This window comes from Talpa occidentalis, unplaced genomic scaffold, assembly GCF_014898055.3.
Source record: "Talpa occidentalis isolate TD23 unplaced genomic scaffold, MPIMG_talOcc4v2.1 talOcc4.5, whole genome shotgun sequence".
Taxonomy (NCBI): Eukaryota; Metazoa; Chordata; class Mammalia; order Eulipotyphla; family Talpidae; genus Talpa; species Talpa occidentalis.
This window is the reverse complement of record NW_023604861.1, coordinates 20,170,120-20,191,629: the sequence shown is the minus strand read 5'-3', so window position 1 is coordinate 20,191,629 and position 21,510 is coordinate 20,170,120. Positions and strand designations below refer to the sequence as shown.

Genomic DNA, 21,510 nt, shown 5'->3' with positions numbered 1-21,510 from the left:
AAATTTTGAGAAAGGCTTATTGATTATCCTTTTAATGATCACAATCATCTCTCAAAATATTTTTAATAAGCATCTACTATGCCAACCAAGCACAGTTCTAAACCTTGAGGATAAAACTAACAAAAAAATTAAGTCCCTGTCCTTAGAATTTACACTGTGGGTATGGGGGTGCATGCTGAGGGGAGGGAGGATGTAGACAATTCAAACATGCACACGCTGTATTGTCATGCAGACAGTGTTCTGAAGAGAAATAAGGTAAACAATAAAGTACAGAGGAAAGGGAATAAAAGAGGAAGAAAGAAAAGGGAGGCAGAGTGAATGAATGAATAGATCTTAAATAAGATCATCAGGGAAGGACTGCACTTGCGCGCACGCGTGCTCTCTCTTGCTTTCTCTCTCTCCATATATATATAAATGTTGCAATTAATCCTCCTAACATACTCATTACTTTTGGGTTTGTAATTTAAGACTTTCAAAATAATAACCAGAGAATAAAGCAAAAAAAGGCTGACAAGCCAGTACATTTCAAAAAAGAAGTTTGTTTTGCTTTGCTCAAGTTTCTTGGAGGGCTTAGACATTCAGAGGACGAAAACTAATGGAATTTAACCCAAGCTTCCATTTTCAGTAATCCTGAGAAGGTGGAGCTGGAGGCGGCAGTGGGAATTGAAAATTAAATTTAAAATATGTTAACTCAGTAACTTTAGAACACGGATATACACCCACATCTGTTCCTACCAAATTTTCATTTTATATTCAAGAGAAATCTAATTTGCATCAAGTCATGGTTCTATTATTCTGTACTTAGGATTACTCTTTTTAAAAATCCAAACTGTCCAAATTGAATTCCAACAAATACCATGCACACATTGAAAAATTCAATTGCCGTAGTTTACTATACAGTTTCATTCAATTTAAACATGGGGGCAAAAATGTTATTTGTATGTAGGGATTAAGCTCATTAAGAATCACTGCACATCTACTTCACTGTAAAATAACCACAACAAAATAAGTATATCTAAACATGATCCATCCATGAGAGTCACACAAATCACTTTTATCATTACAAAAACATCACAATACACGTAATTAAAACATGGAAAACTATTCAATCAATTCCTTCATTGCCCTAGACATAGCAGTGATTCCTTCTTCCTTGAGAAAAGTGCTCCTCAAGCTTTTTGGTCTCAGACTACCTTCACACTTTAAAAATTCGAGAGAACCCCAAAGTGCTTTTTTTTAGGAGTTATGTCTACCAATAATTTAACATATTAGGAATTAAGCTTGGGAAATGTTTTAATTATCAATTTGGCTTAAAATAATAAATCCATTACAATTTAACAAAATAAATCATCGGAGGGCTTTCAAAAGGAGGAATTTACTGGTACAAAAAAATGGGAAGTCCAATGGTAGGCAGAGTGAAATCCAGGAGTTGAAATGATGCAAACAGGACTCTATTCTGTTTTCCCTTGAACTCACTTCATTGTCAAGCAGGCCTTCTTCATGTGGCAACAAAGATGGTGCCGAGTAGTTCCAACCTTACATTACTGACAGCCAAAGAAGCCCAAGAAAGAAGTCTGCCTCTTCATAAACAATATTGGGCCATGAAAATGACTAACTTCCCCAGCATGGGCCACATCCCCAGGGGAGAGCAGGAATCAGCAGAATTCCATAATTAACAGACCTCTTTGAAACTAACAACAGAATAAAAATTTGGTAACAAATACCATAAATGACTGGCTTAAAATCTGACAGCTCTTTACATTCAATCTTTTGTGACATATTTTGGTTGAAATATATGAGGAGGGCCTCCCTGGTGGCGCAGGCAGTTGAGTGCAGTGCTGTGAAGCTGTCCGCAGCCTCTGCAGCATGGGTTCCAGCCCAGCCAGGCGGGGAGATACTCACATGGTGCTGCAGACCTCTCCTGTCTCGCCCGCTGCTCTCCTCAGCAGTGTATTTTAGTCAGTCTGCCTGTTCTGTTCCCTGCTCTGTCTCTGGTGAATCCTCTCACCCTCCCGCACATCTGGCCTGTACCCAGGTTCTTGAAAAAATAAAAATAAATCTTAAAAAAAAAGAAAGAAAGAAATATACGAAGATAATCTTGTCTCACACAAACATATAGTTGGAAAAGTGGGAACCTAACAGACTCCATGAAAGGATCTTAGGAAACTCCAGGAATTCTCACATCACACTGCAGAAAACAATGATTTGGAAGTTATTTAGAAAGTACTAATCAGGTGTTTAAATCAAAAGACAAAGTTCTCTTCGTACTCTCAAGGATAAGACCCCATAATCAGATTGTGAAACTGCTGTTCCATGCAAACTTCAGTAGTCCAAAGGGTAAATTAAGCACAGATACATTCCGGTTAACATTTCAGTTAGAAGTAGAGGAAAAGCTCAGTTCCCTGGGAAAGGACTCTGGCTTCCAAAGGTCACCCCTTATGTTATTCAGATGTGGACTCACCTTCTACCAATATACAAACAGGTCTGGGTTACTTCATCCCTTCAGTTACTAAAAGGAAAAATGAGAGACTAGAGAACATTTTCTCTCATGACCACAAAAAGAGGCAGAATTAGCAAAAAAAAAAAAAAAAAAAAAGGCACTAAGAGGAGAAGAAAACTGAAAAACCTAGTACCATCATTCTCTTTTATGAACTTCAGTCAGTCCGTTAAAATCTAACAAGCTGTTTCCTCACATATACATAACACATATATTAAAATCTGGCCAATGCTGTATGGTTGTACATGGTATGTATTTACTTCTAGGTCTTTTTCTAAAGTTGCCACTATAATTTTCTAATACTGCTACCATACCATGCTGAAAAGTATTTAGTAATTATGAGAAATTATTATAAAGAATTCTCAGGCTGCAGAATTTAAAGCTTCAGTTTCTTCCAGTAAATAGCTACTCTGTCAAGCTAGAAACAATTACAAATAAATATGACCATAAGTATTTTATTAACCTGCCAAATATGCTAACAAGTGAATTACTAATGAAACAAAAATTTTAAGTTATACAATGCCTATCTCACTGCCCTTCCCAATAGGCTTTAAAACCAGGTTTCTATATGTTTAGTACCCTCAAACCATGTTGTCCTCTAAGCCAAAACACCAGCCTTTCTTTAAAGTAGAATGGTACTGTTAAAAAAAAAAAAAAAGTACAGGACTGAACTTCAAAAATTCTGTGGGTTTCAGATTTCTAGTCTGGGCCTCCCTGGTGGCGCAGCAGTTGAGCGCTGGGTTGCAAAGCTGCCCGCCGCCTCTGCAGCACAGGTTCAATCCTCGGCTGCTCCCCGGCCACCGGAGGGACCTCTCCTGTCGCCCGCTGCTGCTCCCCTCAGCAGTGTACTTCGGTCCTTCTGCCTGCTCTGCTCCCCGCTCTGGCTCTGGTGAATTCTCTCACCCTCCCGCGCTTCTGACTGTACCCAGTGCTTGCATAAATAAATAAATAAATAAATAAATAAATAAATAAATAAATAAATAAATAAATAGCAGATTTCTAGTCTGGTGTTAACCCTATCTTTGTCATGCACTACGTAGCTCTGGGTTAGTACTGTACTTCTCTGGCTTTCAGCTTTCCCATTTTTTAAAAGAAAAGACACCAAACTGGATCATCTGAAAAGGTAGGGTCATTTTTATGAGTAAAATGCTGAGCTTTGAACATTATCAATCTCTCTTCTCATTCCCAGGAACCTTAATTGAACACAGCACGTAATTTGAAAACATTTTTTTTGAGATCTTTTTCAAGAGCTACAGAATCCTCTTTTCCCATGAGCAAGTGCTGAACCTTAAGATGGGATAATTGGTAAATTCTACAATGCAGAAGCATTTTTCTGTATTTCTCCTAAATTGCCAGATCTTAAGATCTATACGTAGTTCTACCTCTTCTAAATTGCTATTAGTGGCATGCTTATCTGGTTCCCCACAGGCATCCTACATAACTATGTCTACCTTTAGCCTGAACCAGTAACAATGAGCTGAGAAGTATCTACTATTTATGACATTACAGTCATCCCTCCATATCTGAGGAGGGATTGGATCCAGGGCCCCCTTTTCGGGTATCTGGATACTCAAGTCTCTTATATAAAATGGTGCAGTATCTGCACATAGCCTACACACATCTTCAAATCATCTCTATATTACTTACAATACCTAATACAACATCAATGCTGTGTAAATAGTTGTTATATTGTATTGTTTAGGGAATAAGGACAAGTAAAAAAGTTGTCTCCATTCAGTACATATGTAACCATCATAGTTTAACTAAATGATATGTATTTTCTGTCTGTAGCTGATTGAATCTGCGGATGCGGACCCACGCATGGGAAGGTCCACTGTATTCGTAAGAAGCATTTCAACCCACTACATAAAACCAATTCTCAACTTAGGTCAAACCCAATTAAGCTATAGCAACAAGTTCAGAGATCTGCGCAGATACAAAACAGTCAATAAAATCATCTCCATTTTGACAAATCTTTTCTAGTTGCCTTTTCCTCCCCTATCCTGGCCCTTACTTACATTGAGTACGTACGTTCCAAAAATATCAGTTTTTCTCTTCCTACCTCTTGCCAAAGTCTAAAGTGCCATGTTGAAAATAAAGTATTTGTACATTTTAGGGACTAGGTTTTTTGGGTTACTGGGGAATACTAAACAAAGTAAGGGAGTAGAATGACTTGGTCAGATCTCTACAAGGCTGATACTACGTTGTGTAGTGGTTTAATTTTGTAGCATTTTGGAGTCAACACTAGTTATTTATTCTAGTACTGAAAATATGTTGTGAAATGCTTAAATATCAAGACTGCACAGGGATCCCTTTCCTCCACTACTACACCTGAATTTGTTATCACTTGTCTTTTTGATGGTGGTCATTCTAAAAGGCCTAGGGTAATAGTTCATTGTGATTTTGATATGTATTTTCCTAATACCTAGTGATGTTTAACATCTTTTCCGGGACCAGTCAGTGTTTCATATACTTTCTTTAAAGAAATGTCTATTCCTGTCCTTTCCCCAGTTTTAATTGGGTTACATGTTCTTTTGCTAGATGGATGAGTTGGATGAGTTCCTTGCATATTTTGGATATTAACTCCTTATCAGATATAAGGTCCGGAAGTATTTTTACCCATTCCATATGTTGTCTTTTTATTTTGCTGATGGTTTCTTGTGCTGCACAGAAACCTTTTTGTTTAATGCAGTCCCATGTGTTTTTCATTTTGCTGCTTATGCTTTAGTACTATGTCCAATAAAATCATTAAAAAGACTCTTGTAAAGAATATTTATACCTGTGTTTCTTCTAAGACTCTCATGGTTTCAGGTGCTATTAACTTTTAAAGTACTAAAAGGGGATGGAAAATTAGTAACTGAAGTAGTTAGTATAGGAATAGCAGGATGCAGAAAGTTTTAATATTAACAAATCAAAAACAGACAAAATATACAATCTGCTCACTTCACTTCATTTTAAATGGCTTTTTGACAAACGAGGAATTACCTGCCACAATGCAGCACATGATATTATAAAACAAACTGATTGGAACAACTGGACTTAAACAAATACTACCAAAGTACACTTAACCCAGCTTTCAAACACACAATTCTTAACTTAAAAAGGCTTCTAGGGCCTCCCCTAGTGGAGCAGGTGGTTGAGAGCCACACTGTGAAGCTGTCCGCAGCCTCTGCAGCACCGGTTTGATCCGGGCCGGCAGGCGAAGGTCATGGCGCGGCAGACCTCTCCTGTCTTGCCCGCTGCTCCCCTCAGCAGTGTAGTTCGTCAGTCTGCCTGTTCTGTTCCCCGCTCTGTCTCTGGTGAATCCTCTCACTCTCCTGCGAATCTGGCCTGTACCCCAGTTCTTGTATAAATAAATAATCTTTTTTAAAAAAGTAATTAAAAAAAAGAATTTAAAAAAAATTTTAAAAAAAGGCTTCTAACAGGAGCATTACGTGACAGCTAGAAAGTAATTCCCACTAAGAAAATAAAAGAAACTACATAGAGAAAGATGATTATTAGTTATTTATAATGTAAAAAGAAACAGGAAATTGACAAGAACAATATGGTTAACTAAACTATGGCATACAATAAAATTGGATTTCAGCCATTTTAAAAGCATAAAAATATGCATTAATACTAAAAGTGCTGGGGTGGTAATTATGAAGAAAATTTCTACTTTTTCATTTCAAAAGCATCCCGGTAAGTTTTCTTTTAACTATGCAGGGATTAATTTAGCTATTTTTTTTCCCTAAAATATAATGGTCATATTCTTAAATGAAGCACTATTAAAATGAATTGTGGTATATTCACATAATGTAATAGCATGAATAACATTGGGAGGAACAGAAATCTACTTAAGAATTTACTCATATGGGAAGACATACGGAGGGTCTGTTACCTGCAATCTTATATATAGTAACACATAATAGATCCTATCCATATAAAAAATTACAAAACTACATAAACATGCAATACATATATACTTATATTTAAGATATATTTTTATATACGGGAAACAGGAAGGAATTAGAGTCAGTCTTGGTTTATATTTCAATGCTTGAGTTTTTATTAAAACAAGCACGTACTGGGGTCTCCCTGGTGGCGCAGGGGTTAAATCACAGTGCTATCAAGCCATTGCCAGCCAATGCAGCATGAGTTCAATCCCTGGCCAGGGAGCTAATCCACATGGCATAGCAGACCTCTCCTGTCTCGCCTACTGACCCCCCTCAGCAGTATATTTCAGTAGATCCACCTGTTCTGCTCCCCACTTTGTCTGTTGAGTCCTTTCACCCACCCCACCCCCACCTCTGGCCTACAACTCAGCTCTTGCATGCATGCATAAATAAATCTTTTTTTTTTTTAAAGCATGTGTTACTTTCAATCAAAAAGATAAGAAAAATTTTGTTGACTAGTCAAGACTAAAAATAGCATGGGCATTATCACTACAACTATATAGCATGCATCTGACACTGGAATACTACTCAGCAATAAAAACTACTACTCAGCAATAAAAACTCAAGAACATGAGGGAAAGAAATTTAACTCAAAAAAGTATACATTTTATGATTCCCTTTATGTGATGTTGTACAATAGGCAAAATTAATATATAATTAAACAAATCCAAACAGTCTGCTTCTAGGGTTAGGGGCATGGGAAGGGATATGAGGAAACTTCAGTATGATGGTCTTTATTTTATTTGAAAAAGGAATTTATTTATAGAGATGGATGCATTCGTCGAAACTCATCAAGGGTATACTTTAGATCTGTACACACTACTGTATACAAATTATATAAAAGATTTCACTTTTAACTAAACTGAATTTAATTAATTATACATTAGAATTACAGCTATGTATTTAGAGATAAATGCTGATTATATCTTCAGTTTACTTTGAAATAACATCAACTTATCAAGTTTGATAAGTACATATTAATGGAAGAAACTAAGTAATGGATATATCAATGTGTCACTGTGAAATTCTACCAACTTTTCTGTATATCTGAAATTTTTCATAATAAAATATTATACAAGTAGCAAATCAAGTCTTAACAGGAAACTGTACAAGTCTTAACAGGAAACTGTACAAGTCTTAACAGGAAGTAAAAAAAAAAAATCGCCAAAATTCAAGAATGTAATCTGATAAGAGATAAATCATTTTGTTATATAAAAGTCTAGAATAAACCCAAAGAAATATAAGAATTTAGTATGTAATTAAAGTGGCATCTGAAATCATTAGGAAAACATGGATTTGCAGTCAATTGTGAAGGGATAACTTTGTATACATCTGAATAAAAATAAGCCATCAAAGAACAAACGAAGGATCCATATTCATACCCAATGTTCAAACATTTCAAGTGGAGAAAAGACATTGATTTCCTCAAATCCCATTTAAGTGTTAAAAATAGGATCATAAAGGATATGGATAAAGACCCAAGTGTAACTGGGTTCAATTTCTAGCTCACTGATTTACTGCGTTAAGTCAATTAGTACACTGGCAACACAATAAGCACCACAGTGATAGATAATATTGTATTATTATCAATATCTTCATTTCAGAATAGGAAGCTTTTTCTAAGACACAAAAGCCAGGCACCATGAAATAAAGGATAAATTCAACTACATAAAACAAAATGTTAAAAAAAGATCATAATCAGAATGAAAATATAAATGTTGATATGTAAAGAGTTGCAGCCCATATTACAATTTCCCTAAAATATGAAAAGTTCCCACCCATCAACATTTTAAGAAACTAAAACATAATAGAAAAGAAACAGTAAAAGAAAGGAAAAGGTGGAATAGGAGAGTTAAGTAAAACTCTTCAGAGGCATTCAAGCCTTCACGGAGAATTGAGCAGTTATCCTATAAAAAGAAAAGGAGAGAGCAATAAAGGTACAATGCTGAAAGGTAACTCCAAAAGTAATGAAAGCAGGAGTGAGTGTAAAGAACAAAGAGATCTCCACAGAAACTCAGAAAACTGGCAGAGATGTGAAGAAAGAAGAGCCATTACAGCTCCAAAACTGGGAGACCTAGAGCTAAAGTAAAGGCAGATATCCAGAATTTCATTACTGTTCAGATTCTAGGACCCCACAAAAGGGAAATTTCCTGATCTGCCCTCAAAACATCTGAAGCCAATGGTGAACAGAACCAAACGAGAAAGATGTTACAAAGGCCAGAATAAGGTCAACTTCAGAGTAATTAACTCAGCCTCCACTCCAATGGCCTAACAAAAAAGAGCAAGCCCCTTACCAAAGAGAAATGTTGTTCGATCCCTATTTCACTGTTCTTTTATACATAAAGTTCAGCATAAGATCAAATAAGAACACAAAGTTAAGAAAAAGTGATCCACGTGATAAAAAATAATGATAAAAATGCTTTAAAAATGTACTTAGATTACATGCATTCATATAAAGAAGTGAGGAATTCAGCTAACAGAGAAATTATAAAAAAGCGTCAAATGAAAAAGCCTAGCAATGAAAATATGATACAGAAAATAAAGAACTACTTAAAAAACTATTTATTTAGCCATCATAAGAAAAAACAGCCAACTTGAAGACATGTCACCATTAATATTCAGGAGGCTAGAGAATCCCATGTATACAAAGTTCAGCAAATTACATAAACCATAAAACCTAGCATTCTCCCACTGTTTCTCTCTCCAACAAAATGGACACAGAATGGACACAGAACTTTGGAAATGGGCTTTCAGAAATTGTAAAGGTCAATGGAAGAAAGAGAAAAAGAGAAGTTCGCTCTCTGCTGTTTCTTCTATTATTTTGTTTCCAAATAAACCCTGTCTGTGCCCTTACCAGCTTAATGTTTTTTAGGTAGACAACAGGGAAAATGGAAAATATCCACGACAAAAGCAAAGTGACAAGTGTAATTTTTTAAATTATTTCTGGAACCTGCAGGGCAATATAACATATAAATAACTGAAGTCGCAGAAAAAAAGTGAGGAGACACTATGAACAAGGACTTTCCAAAAGTGATGAAAAACATCCAAACAGAACCAAACTGGCAAAACCAAACAAGGTAAAATGAAACACACACACACACAAAGCCTTAAGATTATCACAGTCGGGCCTCCCTTGGTGGCACAGGGGTTGACCACTGGGCTGCGAAGCTGCTGGCAGCCTCTGCAGTGCCGGTTCGATCCCAGACCTCTCCTGCCATGCCCGATGCTCCCCTCAGCAGTGTATTTCATCGGTCTGCCTGTTCTGTTCCCCGCTCTGGCTCTAGTGAATTCTCTCTCACACACACACACCACACCACACACACACACCCCCACACCCACGCTTCTGACTGTACCCAATGCTTGTATAAATAAATAAAAATAAATCTTTTTTTTTAAAAAAAAGATTATCACAGTCAAACTGACCAAACAAAAGAAATCTTGAAAGTAGCCATGGAGAAAAAAATTGACAAACACAATATACACAGAACAAAGACTCAACTGATGGCTGATTTCTCATCAGGCCATGGAAGATAGTGACAACGGCATGATATTATAAAACAGCTGAAAGAAAAGTGTAAAACCAATGACCTAGGTTCCACTTTAAAAGGAAAAGGGAAGCAAATAAAAGTCAAAGGAGGTAGAAAAATAGAAATAGTAAAAGAGAAAACAAAAAAACCACCAACAAAGCTAACACTGTTCTTGAAAAGATGAATAAAATCAATTAACTACTAGACAAAAATGGTCAAGAAAATAAAGGTTAAAATTACAAACATCAGTCATAATTTTTAAAAAGGAAAGAGGGAGCATCACAATAGATTCCATAATCATTAAATGAATACTAAGCCAACAATGCAAACAACTTCATGTCAGTAAACATGGCAACTTAAGAGAAAAATCCTTGAAAAACAAACTCTCAAAAATAACACAAGAAATAGAATATGTAAAAAGCACTGTAACTATTAAGGAAACTAATAATGTAACTTAAAAATAAAAATTAATTCCACAATGAAATCTTCAATCCCAGATGGCATCAGTGATGTGTACCAAATGATTTAAAAATACCTAAATAGAAATAATAACCTTTTCAGAAACAAGGCAGAATATTCCCCAGCCTGTTTTAATAAGGAAAGTACAACCTCAATTTCAAAGCTTAACACACATTACAAGAAAATCACAGATAGGCCCCATGAACTATATCAAAAATTACTAACAAAATATTAGTAGATCAGGGCCTCCCCGGTGGCGCAGCGGTTGAGCGCTGGGTTGCGAAGCTGCCCGCAGTCTCTGCAGCACCAGTTCCATCCCCAGCTGCTCCCTGGAGGGTCCCACAAGGCCAGCAGACCTCTCCTGCAGCCTATTGCTCCCCTCAGCAGTGTACTTCAGTCCTTCTGCCCGCTCTGCTCCCCACTCTGGCTCTGGTGAATTCTCTCACCCTCCCGCACTTCTGACTGTACCCAGTGCTTGTATAAATAAATAAAAAAATCTTAAAAATAAATAAATAAATCTTTTAAAAAAATCAATAGATCAAGTACAGCAATATGTATAAAAGGGCTAATATCAATACATCATGATCAAACAGGGCTTATCTCAGGAATGCAAGGTTAGCTTAACATTTGAAAGCCAATCCATATAATACAAAATAATTATAGAAAAAGAAAATACAACCTTCACGATAAATGTAAAAGAATCGCCAAATTCAATGCCCTTTCATGACAAAAACACTGAACAAATTAGGAGTACAGGGAATATCCTCAAACTAGTAAAATGCACTTACAAAAGACCTAAAGCTCCATCAGTTAATAGTGAAATATTAAATCTCTTTCCCCCAAGACTAGGAAAACAATACAAGAATGTCCACTTAAATTCAACTTCCTAACCAGTGTTAGCATAGAAAACACGAAGGCATTAAAAAAAAAACAAAAACAAAAAACAGAAAAGTGAAACCATCACCATTCACAGATGACATGACTGGCACAAGAAAATTCCACAGAATCTACAAAATAGTTACTAGACTACTAAGTTTTACTTTGTAAAGGTACAGGATACAAGGCCAATATGCAAACATCAACTATATACTATATACTAACAATAAAAATGGGAAAATTAAGTTCTAAAATGCTCTTATAAAACATCACAAATACAGGGTGGGGGGGGGAATAACAAAAATTTACAAGACCGCTACACAGTAACCTACAAGATTATTGTTAGGAGAAATGTAAAGATATTCCACATTCATGGACTAGAAGACTAAATATTATAAAGATATTCTCCTAAAATCCTACATTTAATACAATCTCTTTCAAAAATCACACAGGCTTTCTTGCACATATTCACAGGTTGATGCTCACATTTACAATGAAATACAAGAATCTACAATAACCAAGATAATCTTTAAAGGACAAACTTGAAGGGCTCACGTAAACTAATTTCAAGACTCAGAAAATTAGTTAGCTTTAAACAGTGTGGTATAAGCATCAGAATGAAAAAATTGTATCATCAGACAAAGGCAGAGTCCAGAAACAGACTCACAGACATGTCTAGTCAATTGATTTCTGACCAAGATCCCAACTCATCTAATGGGAAAAATTAAAGTCACTCATTTAATAAATATTTCTGGGACAATTAATGACATCCTTATCAAAGGAAGAAGAAACAGTAAGCCCTATCTCACTCCACACACATTAAAAAAAAAAAAATCATGTAAGATGAGTAATAAACCTATACATAAAACCCAAAGGGAGTAAATTTCTAGAACACAGTATTTTCACAATGTTGAAAGAAAGTTTTCTGAGATATAAACAGCACTAAGTACAAAAAAAAAAAATGGCTTAATAAAAATTCTTAATTTCTGTTTACAAAAAGGTATCATTACCTATTAGCCACAAAGTGGGAAAAAACATGCAGCACATAAGCTGCATATGAGTATATAAAACACTCCAACAAATCAACAATAAAAGCCCAATTTTTTAAATAAGCAAGACTTGGACACTTTACAAAAGATATGATAGTCAATAAGCACATGAAAATGTCCTCAATAGCATTAGTCACCAAGAAAATGCAAATCAGTCATTAAAACAATCAAACTGTCAGTCCCAAAAAATAAGATGCCATTTCACACTCATCATAAAGGTTAAAGAAAAAAAAATCTGACAATACTAAATATAGCTCAGAATGTGGAGCAGCTGGAACTCTCACACACCGAAGGTTGAGCAATATGAAATTGTTAGATTACTTTAGAAACAATTTGGGAATTTCTTAGGTTAGACATAAAACTACCCTGTTACCTAGCAATTATCCTCCTATTTACACCAAAGAGAGAAAATATTTCCAGAAAGATTTAAATAGAATATTCACAGTATCCACATTTATGAATGTCAAAGTGATTATCTTGAGGGAAGACTTTGAAAACCATACAGGGAGCATTCTAGACCTTGGTTTAAGTGATGATTACAAAAATGTATATAACTCTCAAAACTTATCCAATCCATCTATTGTATGTCCAGTGCACAAAATATAGTATATTCATTACACTGAAAATACTATGGCATCCTTAAATGGAAGGGGAGAGGAGAGGGTATAGGAGGAGGAGAAGGTGACAAACCTCTATGTGCTACATGGAACAATCTCCAAGTATAATACAAATTATATTAAAAAGGTAAAAGATGAATACATAAATGTATTTGATTGCATACAGATAAAATAGCTCATGAAAACTCACTGAGTAACATATCTCAAATGTACACACTATTATTTCAGACACCCACAAAATACTAAATAGAACTCCACAATAAAAATAACTTTTACCTACTTCACAAGTTACTATTTGAAAACTGAAAAGGATTTTTCCAAAAAAATAAGGTAGCTTGAGGGTAGATACACTCATTCCTCTCATCTCATTCTCTGAAACTAGAGATAGGAGGAAGAAAAAAAATTCCTAAAAGTCATTTAGTTCTAACTTGAGTTAATCACTCTCAATATGTATACATCAAACACTGAAATATCTTATTTCCCATTTTGTTCAACCATTCCTGTCTTTTGCTTTATACATATAAAATAATTTTATTTGAGAAGTGCTAAAACTTATAGAAATGCCAGTTAAAATGCTTTTTAACTACTGAGTACTTAGATGGAAACCAAGGTAGACTGCAACAGTGAAATGCAGCAAGAGTAAATTCAAAAAAAGTTAGGGGAGTAAATAATGTAAAGAGATAATGAAAAACTATTTTAGCCAATAATTATAGAAAAAATTCTTCCACCAGTAGTGCAGCACCAGAGGTCCACAATTCTCCATGAAACAGCATTCAATAACATATTAATGAATAAATGTTAATACTCAATATCATTCCCCAACTCAAAAAAAAAAAAAATCACTTAAGCTTTCCCTAACCTGAAGTTGTTACCAGGTAAAAATAGAAAGTATTAAATAAAATGAAATAAAATTCCAAAGTATGGTAGATTTTATAGTTTCACACATATACCTCTTCCTTCTGCTTATTAGGTCACTGGAACAAACTAGAAATTGCCATTAATGCATTTAATACTCAGGTGTGTACCACACACAGAATCTACCTCACAAACAATGAACGCACAATGATTAGCATAGAGTATGCACTCAATGCATGTTACCTACTACTTAAAATAAACAATGTGATTGAGTCACAATGAAAATTTCTGTTTTGCTAAAAGTTTAAGGTTTGTGCAAAATCTAGGAAGATATAAAGTGGAAAGAGTGAAAGAGAACATTAACATTCTGAAAGCCAGGTTTAAACATATGTAATTTATTATTTACCAATACTAAAGGTCGGGATCAAACAATAAGATATAAACAAGGTTGGGCGTTCACAAAAAGAGGAAAAGGAGTGGGTGTAGGAAGATCCGTTAGGAAACAAATTGCAGTGGTTTAGAAAAGGAGTGTGAGGCCCCCTACTAAGCAAAGCCATTAGTATTAACTAAAAGAGACAGACTCAATGATTAACTGAATTGGGGGGACAGGAATGAAGGGAGAAGACAATAAAATTTCATGTCTGCATAATTTGGAGGAATGAAATGGAAATAACTGAATTCAGAGAAAACTCATTTTCAGAAACATAGTTTGAAAAGTTCAGATGAGAAAAACAGGTGTATATACAGTTAGCAATTGAAGAGCTTAAGGCTTTGAAGAGTAGTTAAGACTAAACGTGAAAAATAGAGACTCCCTTGAAAATCTCTGAAATTCAATGTGTATGTAGTGTGTGCAACAACACAGGAAAGGAAATTTTTCATCATCTTTCAAAGAATACAACACACAGTCTTTTAAGTACCATTGGCTTGGATTATATTAGAAACCACCCATGGGAATGAATGTGAATGAGGTATCAGAAGTAGAAAGGCTGGGGGGGGGGGGGGTATGGGAACAGAGCATGGCAAAAATACAAGAAAAATGCAAGAAAAAGAACTAACAGAGATAAGACTGATTTAATTTTAAAAAAGAAAAAAAGAAAGAACCAAAGTGTTGGGGATTCAAAAAAGACAAGTTTTTTAAAAAGACAGATCAACATTGCCTTATGTTCTACACTGGTGAAAGACTATAAAATTAAAAATAAACATTTAATAAAATTAAATTCATTGGTAAGACTGAGGTAAGTAATTGTGTTTGAATATAAATAGGAAGAAAACAATATTTAAGGTATTAAGAAATAAATTACTGGGGGTAAATGAGTGAAAAAAGACTGCTATTCAGATTTACCAGTGAAAGGAAAAGACCAGCTAGTATGAAAGTGATTAGAAGTATAATTGTATTATTTGCTTTGTTTTTGCTATCGTTGCTGAATTTTTCTTAAAAAAATGGGAGATTCCCCGCTCTGGCTCTGGTGGGTTCTCTCACCCTCCCGCGCTTCTGACTATACCCAGTGCATGTATAAACAAAACAAACAAACAAACCAGCAAACAAATAAATAAAGCATGCCTCTATCAAAAAAAAATAAAAAAAAAAAAATGGGAGATTGACAACAAGCAACTGTAGACCAGAGACCCACTACTGGGGCAGAGGGCAAGGAGAGGAGGGATTAGGTCAAAATAAGGGGGGTGGGAATTGAACGGGGAATATAACCAAAATGAAAATGCATACATTGTGCAAAAAAGAAAAATGATGTAAGAATTATATAAAATAAAATAATAAATAAATAAAGGGAGATTGAGTCCATGAACTAAGGACCTGTAGAAACAGAAAGAGTAAATTTAGGAGGGAAACAGAAGTAAAAAGATCGTCTTTCAGTTCTTCCTGTAAAACAAGACCAAAAATAAACTTTGATGTGGTGAGAAAGGTATGGTAAAGGTGATGGGGCAAAGATTTCAAAAACTCTGAAATTTTTCTATAGCACTGTTAAGCATGATACTTTGAAACTCTGTATTTTTACAATAGCAGCTACTACTATGAAAATGTAATAGTAAAAAAGTATGTGCAATAATAAAAAGACATTGTATTGTGCTGTAGTAAATTAAGAATATAGCTCCAGAGTCCAAAAACTTGATTTTAAATCACTGTTTAATCACGAGCTGTAGTGTGTTTGGTCAAGCATCTTAACTTCTCATCCGGTCTCAGTATTATCACCTGTATAAGAGGTACCAACACTTGCCTGGTGGAACTTGGAAGTAATACAATGTATACAAATGTTACCAGTAGGGATAGCGGCAGGGTGGTGACACCAGTTACAGTGGCAACAGTAATATAACTCTAAATTTCAACCAGTACTTAAGAAAGAAAGGAGGAGCAAGGCTTTTAAAATTTGTCATTCAATCTTTTCAACTACAGAGAGAAACAAGTATAATTCTCCTATTACACCGATAAGGAAATGGGAGGTTCATTTGCCTAGATTACTGAGTTAATAAGTGGCAGAACTGAAACTTGAATACTGGTCTAGGTGGACACAAAACTTATTTTCTTTCTGCTTCAAAATACTTCCCCAACACTACACAGCAGGAGCACAAAACTAGGCATTCTGTTCTTTGCCACCAAACTCACATAATCGTGGCACATAATTAAGTTTATTTGCCTTTCAATTTTATTCTCCAAAAAATTAAGAGGTTTGATTAGATCCTGACTTTTCCCTTCAGATAAAGAAAGTTGATGATTTTATTAAGTTACCACATTTAGTGATGTGTAAACTCACACAAGATTTAAAATACAGCAAAAAAAAAAACAACCCTTTTTCTGTTTAAACAACAAAAATAGAAGTTGAATATCAAAAAATTTTGAGATTCAAATATTCTAGCTTTATTATTAGCAAGTATGACTAAGCAAAGGTTTGAAAGAACATCAACCTTCAGTATTTCAAGATGACAAATTTAACACCTACATTTTCAATAATTTATGAAAAAGAAAACTAAGAATGCTCACACACCTATAGACCTTATAATCAAATAAAATACACATTTACCAACTTTTATTTCATATTGAAACTACAACCAAACTGATTTGTTTCTTTTTTTGTCAATCTAAAACTTTTCTATCCTAAAACTCTTCCCTGGTTTCCCCCAGTAGTTTAATAACATCCAAAATCCTTAATATAACTCAACAAAGTGCTGTGTCAACTAGCTCCTCCCTGAAGCTACCCCCTATAATTGTTCCCCTTGCTCTTTTTTTCATTTTCTCTCAATTCTTCCAAGACACTTGTTTTTACTTTCCCATTTCAGGACTGTCACACAATCTGTTCTCCAAAACCTAGAATGCTCTCACAACACTCTATTCCTAATCTTTTGTCCCAGCAAAATGCTCTTCAACATTCCAGAGTGAGAACATTTCTGATGTCCCAGACCTATATTCTGACAGCATTCTGGACTTCTTCATAACAGTCAGCAGTTTTGTAATTACTGTTCAACATGTGTCTTCCCTCCTGAACGATATGACTAAACAGTCATTTCATGTCTTAATTCCTATTTCTTCAATATCTAACACAGTTTAGCACAGAGTAGATTAGCAGCTCAATAATGCTGGATTAATACATTCAAAATGAAGGTAAGTCCAAAATCAACAGATATTTTACTAGCACAAGTAGCTAAAAAGTTCTATACAAATTTTGAGTTACATCTTACCCTTGTTTTTTTTAAAATATAAATAACACATCTTCAAGTTTCAAAAATCAAGGGTAAAAATCACAGGCCTTAAATAATTGGAATCAGCTTTTGTAAGTCATCATCTAAAAGAGTTCACCTGAAATGCAATTAAAAAGACAGGGCAGGGGGGGCTCGATGTTACCACAGCAATGTACATTATTAAAGGACTAATCCTAATTCCTACCCTATGTAGGCCTTACTAGTAGTGCATCTGATTTATTCCAACAGTAATAACTACTTTCATTCTTGTACTCTTAATCTCCACAAAGTCAACTGAGTAGGTTATATATCTGGAATATGCTTGATAAAAATCAAAGAAAACCCACAAGTATACACATTAAGTAGATATAATCTTCTGGGAGGGGGGAGGGAAATGGTAATAAAATTGGTAAATAATTTGAAAACTGAAGTCTCAAGAAAAGGAATGCTATTTCAACTCATAACAGTTTTCAGTGCACTTAACATTAAGTATTACAAAGCAGGTAGTGTTCAAAAACTTTCTTAACACATACTCATTGTTTTCCTCATTTAAAAGATGAGGAAACGGAGATATCAAGTTAAGTAATTTACCCAATATTATATAGCTAGTAAGTGGCAGCGTTGAATTCAAAGTCAGTCATTCCAGATCCCTAGCTCTTCCCAACCACTAGACTATACCTACTCTCTTTCCAATCCATTAAAATGGGGCTTCTATCTGCACCACTCAACTCCAGTGAAACTATTTCGCTAAAGTTACCAATGACTTCCACCCTGACAAACCTAATGGCTACTTATCCGCCTTCCTTTTTTTAACTTCCATTCTGCAACAAGTTGACAATTTGCCTCTCCTGTTACACATGTATCTCAGTATTCCCACCTTAGACCCGGGCCCTCCTCTGTTCCCAATCTACACAACCTTCCTAGGAAAGCTCCAACAATTCCATGACTCCAAATTTCTGTAGTCCTGGCCTGAGTTCTAGATTCATACATTCAAACATTTAATAATCAAAACTAACCAACCCTGTTTCTTCCCTTATTCTCTCTCTGCCACTACTCAATCAGTTGCTTAGGCTAACTTCTTAGTAATCATCTTTAATTTACGTTTCCCTCATCTTCCCCATCCAATCCCATCAGCAAGTTGTATCAAATCTACTTATAAAACATTTGGTTCTCTCTCCACTCTCACTCTAATGCCACTATCACTCTATATCTCTGCTTATAATGCCCTTCAGAAAGGCCTTACTTCCATTCTAGCTCCTTTACTCTTCACAAAGCAGACAATTAAAGTCAAATCAGTCCTTGCCTGCTTTAAATCATGTAATGTCTTCCCATTACATTTTAAATACATTCCTAACTCTTGACTATGGATTGGCGATCGTACAAGACTTGGTGCCTGCTAACTTTTCCAAATGCATGTCCCCTCTCCCCATCACAAAGTCCCTTGCAACCACAACTGCCTTCTTGCTTTGGTACACACCATGATCATTGCTGCTATAAGGCCTCTGCACTCTGTACTTCCGCTAGGACGTTTTCTTTAGACCTCCACACAGAAGTTTTCGCCTCCTCCTAAACGGGTTGCTCAAATGTTACCTCCTCTGAAAGGCCTTCGAATCACTCTTTTATGTGTTTCTCTACTAACAATGCAGCATTGCTCTTATTATCTGCAGTTATCTTGTCTTAATAGATGACTTTGGAATTTAACAGGTCTATCCACAGCACACAGTAGGTGCTCAACAAATGTATTAAGTAAGCAAATTTTCCTCAATGCATTTTATTTTAAATAAACCAACTGTAATTATGTGCCCCAAGATAAATGTTACATTATGCTACATTAATAGATAAATCCTTAAAACACTCCTTGATTTTTCCCATCTAAGACATTTCAGCCCTGGGTCTCCCATCCCCTCCCCCCACCGCACCGCCCGGCTCATCTAAAGTATGGCACTTAAACCGCTAAATAGTCCATATGGCTAGACGGCATTTTCTCCCTCCTCTCTCCAAGCCAACGACCACGTAGCTGGGAAAAGGGAATTTTACTGGGCACCTTAGCACCTGTTACATCCTCAATCCGTTAGGAGAGCTAGCGTTCAGCCAGACAGCACATGGAAGAGGCCTTTCTTTCAGGGATTGCCTTTTGGCAAAACGTGAGTGACTGGCACTAGAACTATCCTAATTCCTGCGAGACACACTTCAATTAAAGAAACAAGGTAAAATCATAGTCGGCGGGCAGGAGGCTATGCTCGGATTCACTGAAAAGAAGAAACCGATTTGGGGGGCCCTGGGCAAAGAAAGAAAAAAACAAGTGTATGCAGGTTGGGGTCAGTCTGCAGATAACGGGAGATCAAGAACAGGGGACAGTGATTCAGGGATCAACTCAGCAACGAGGTAAGGGGGGGGGGCGCAGGCTCTGCGGGGCGAAGGCCGGGGAGGCGCAAGACACCCCGAGCCCCAGGACCTCAGCTCACCGCTTCGGCCTCCGCCGCAGGCACTTAGGAAACCGCACACCTCCGTGTCCGCCTCCCTCCCCTTGCCATCCCTACGAGCGAGCCCCCGGCTACTCACATGGGCTCGAGAGTCTTGCTGAGCCAGGACTTGAGCGCCTCGAAGTTTTCAATGATCATTTTAGAAACCATCCACGGCGGCCCCGAGGCCCGTCACACTCCTCCGCCCGCCCAGGTCGCAGCCGCTACGGCCGCCGCTGCCCCCGCCCCCTCCTCCGCGCGCCGCCCGCGTGGGCCGCGGTAGGAGGCGCCGGTGGCGGGTTCCCGTGAGGCCCGATCAGCGAACAGCTCCGCGAGGACAGCCGCGGGCCGCGAGTCCACGGGGTGCCGGGCGCTCCCTCGCCCCGGACCGCAGCCCCGGCTGAGGCAGCAACGGTTTGCTCCGGCCCTCCCCCGCCCCTCCACCCCGGCCAATCTTCTCGGACCAGAAGAAGCGCGGGCCGCGCCTAGACCCGGGCTTTCTCTCAGCTTCGGGCCCGGGTGGTGATTGACAATGAAGAAGAGGCAAAAGTGAAGAAAGCGAAAACGAAGGGCAGCTCAATGGGAACGGCTCAGGGGGTCTTCCCGGCTCCCAGCACCCCCAGAAGATGGCTGCCGGTAAATCTCGCGAGCGTCAGCGAAGTCTCGCGGTAACCCCGGGGCCTGCTGGGTAGAGACGTAAAATCGGCGAGGCGCGTGCGGCGTATTGGCGCGACTTGGCCCGGTCGTGGCTTGTTGCGCCTTAGTCCTCAGGGAATAAAGACTTTTTTTTTTATATAAGGCGGGAGCGGCGTCTGGCTTCGGGAGCTGCGGCCGCCCCAGCTCGTCCTCTGTAACGGAAGGCCGTGGCACGGCCACGGGAACGACCCTGCGGCCGGGGCTCCCGGGCGCGTCCACGTGGGAGGCGCTGGCCCCGGGCTCCAGGTGTGCCGCGCGGCGCTCCCTCTTCCGTTTACCTCGGGGCGCTGCAGGGCCGCGCTCTGGGCGCGATGGGGACGAGATTGGAAGCCCAGATGGGCCTAATCTAGCCCGCTCACCTCCGCAGGGTTAGTGTTTTGTCCAAGTTACTCGACTTGTTGACAGCACACCAGTGACCTAGGGCTACAGGTGAGAAAACCCTAATCGTTTTCAACCACCTGGAACTTTGAGAGTTTTTTCTCAGCGTGTGTGTGTGTGTACGCGCGCGCGCGTTCTCCTTGGAGCATATTCAACCCCACATGGGAAAAGACGCAGTATCAAAAGAGAACTTTCAAATCAGCCTCCCAAATAGCTAAGTTAAGTTCCCTTCTCCTGGGTGAGCTCCATGACTCACTGCCAATAAGGTACTACGTGGAATTTTGCAAAAGGTCATAAACTATGGCATGAAACACTCTAAAGACAAGCAGACCGGTAAAAACCTTTTACGGCAGACACAGTGGTAAGCTAATTTGCCGTTAGCACTGAGTTTAGAATTTGCTAGAGTGTAGTGTTCTTAAGCGTTAGGTAGAAACGTCCAGAAAAACTAGATAGATGTTTTAAAATAAAGCAC

General features: G+C 37.5%; 1 protein-coding gene across 9 annotated transcripts in view; it reads right to left on the bottom strand.

The window, feature by feature from the left end:
- Positions 1-20,615, bottom strand: part of RBM26 (RNA binding motif protein 26) — an 85,649-nt gene extending 65,034 nt beyond the window's left edge. For 7 of the 9 annotated variants that reach the window (XM_054701490.1, XM_054701492.1, XM_054701487.1 and 4 more), the window contains exon 1: positions 20,065-20,189. In XM_054701490.1, the coding sequence (XP_054557465.1) occupies positions 20,065-20,135 (71 nt within the window). In that variant the 5' untranslated portion in view covers positions 20,136-20,189. Of the gene's footprint in view, positions 1-20,064 lie in introns of all 9 variants that reach the window. The other 2 variants (XM_054701489.1, XM_037528839.2) reach the window with 1 other exon arrangement.
- Positions 20,616-21,510: the final 895 nt, after the last annotated feature.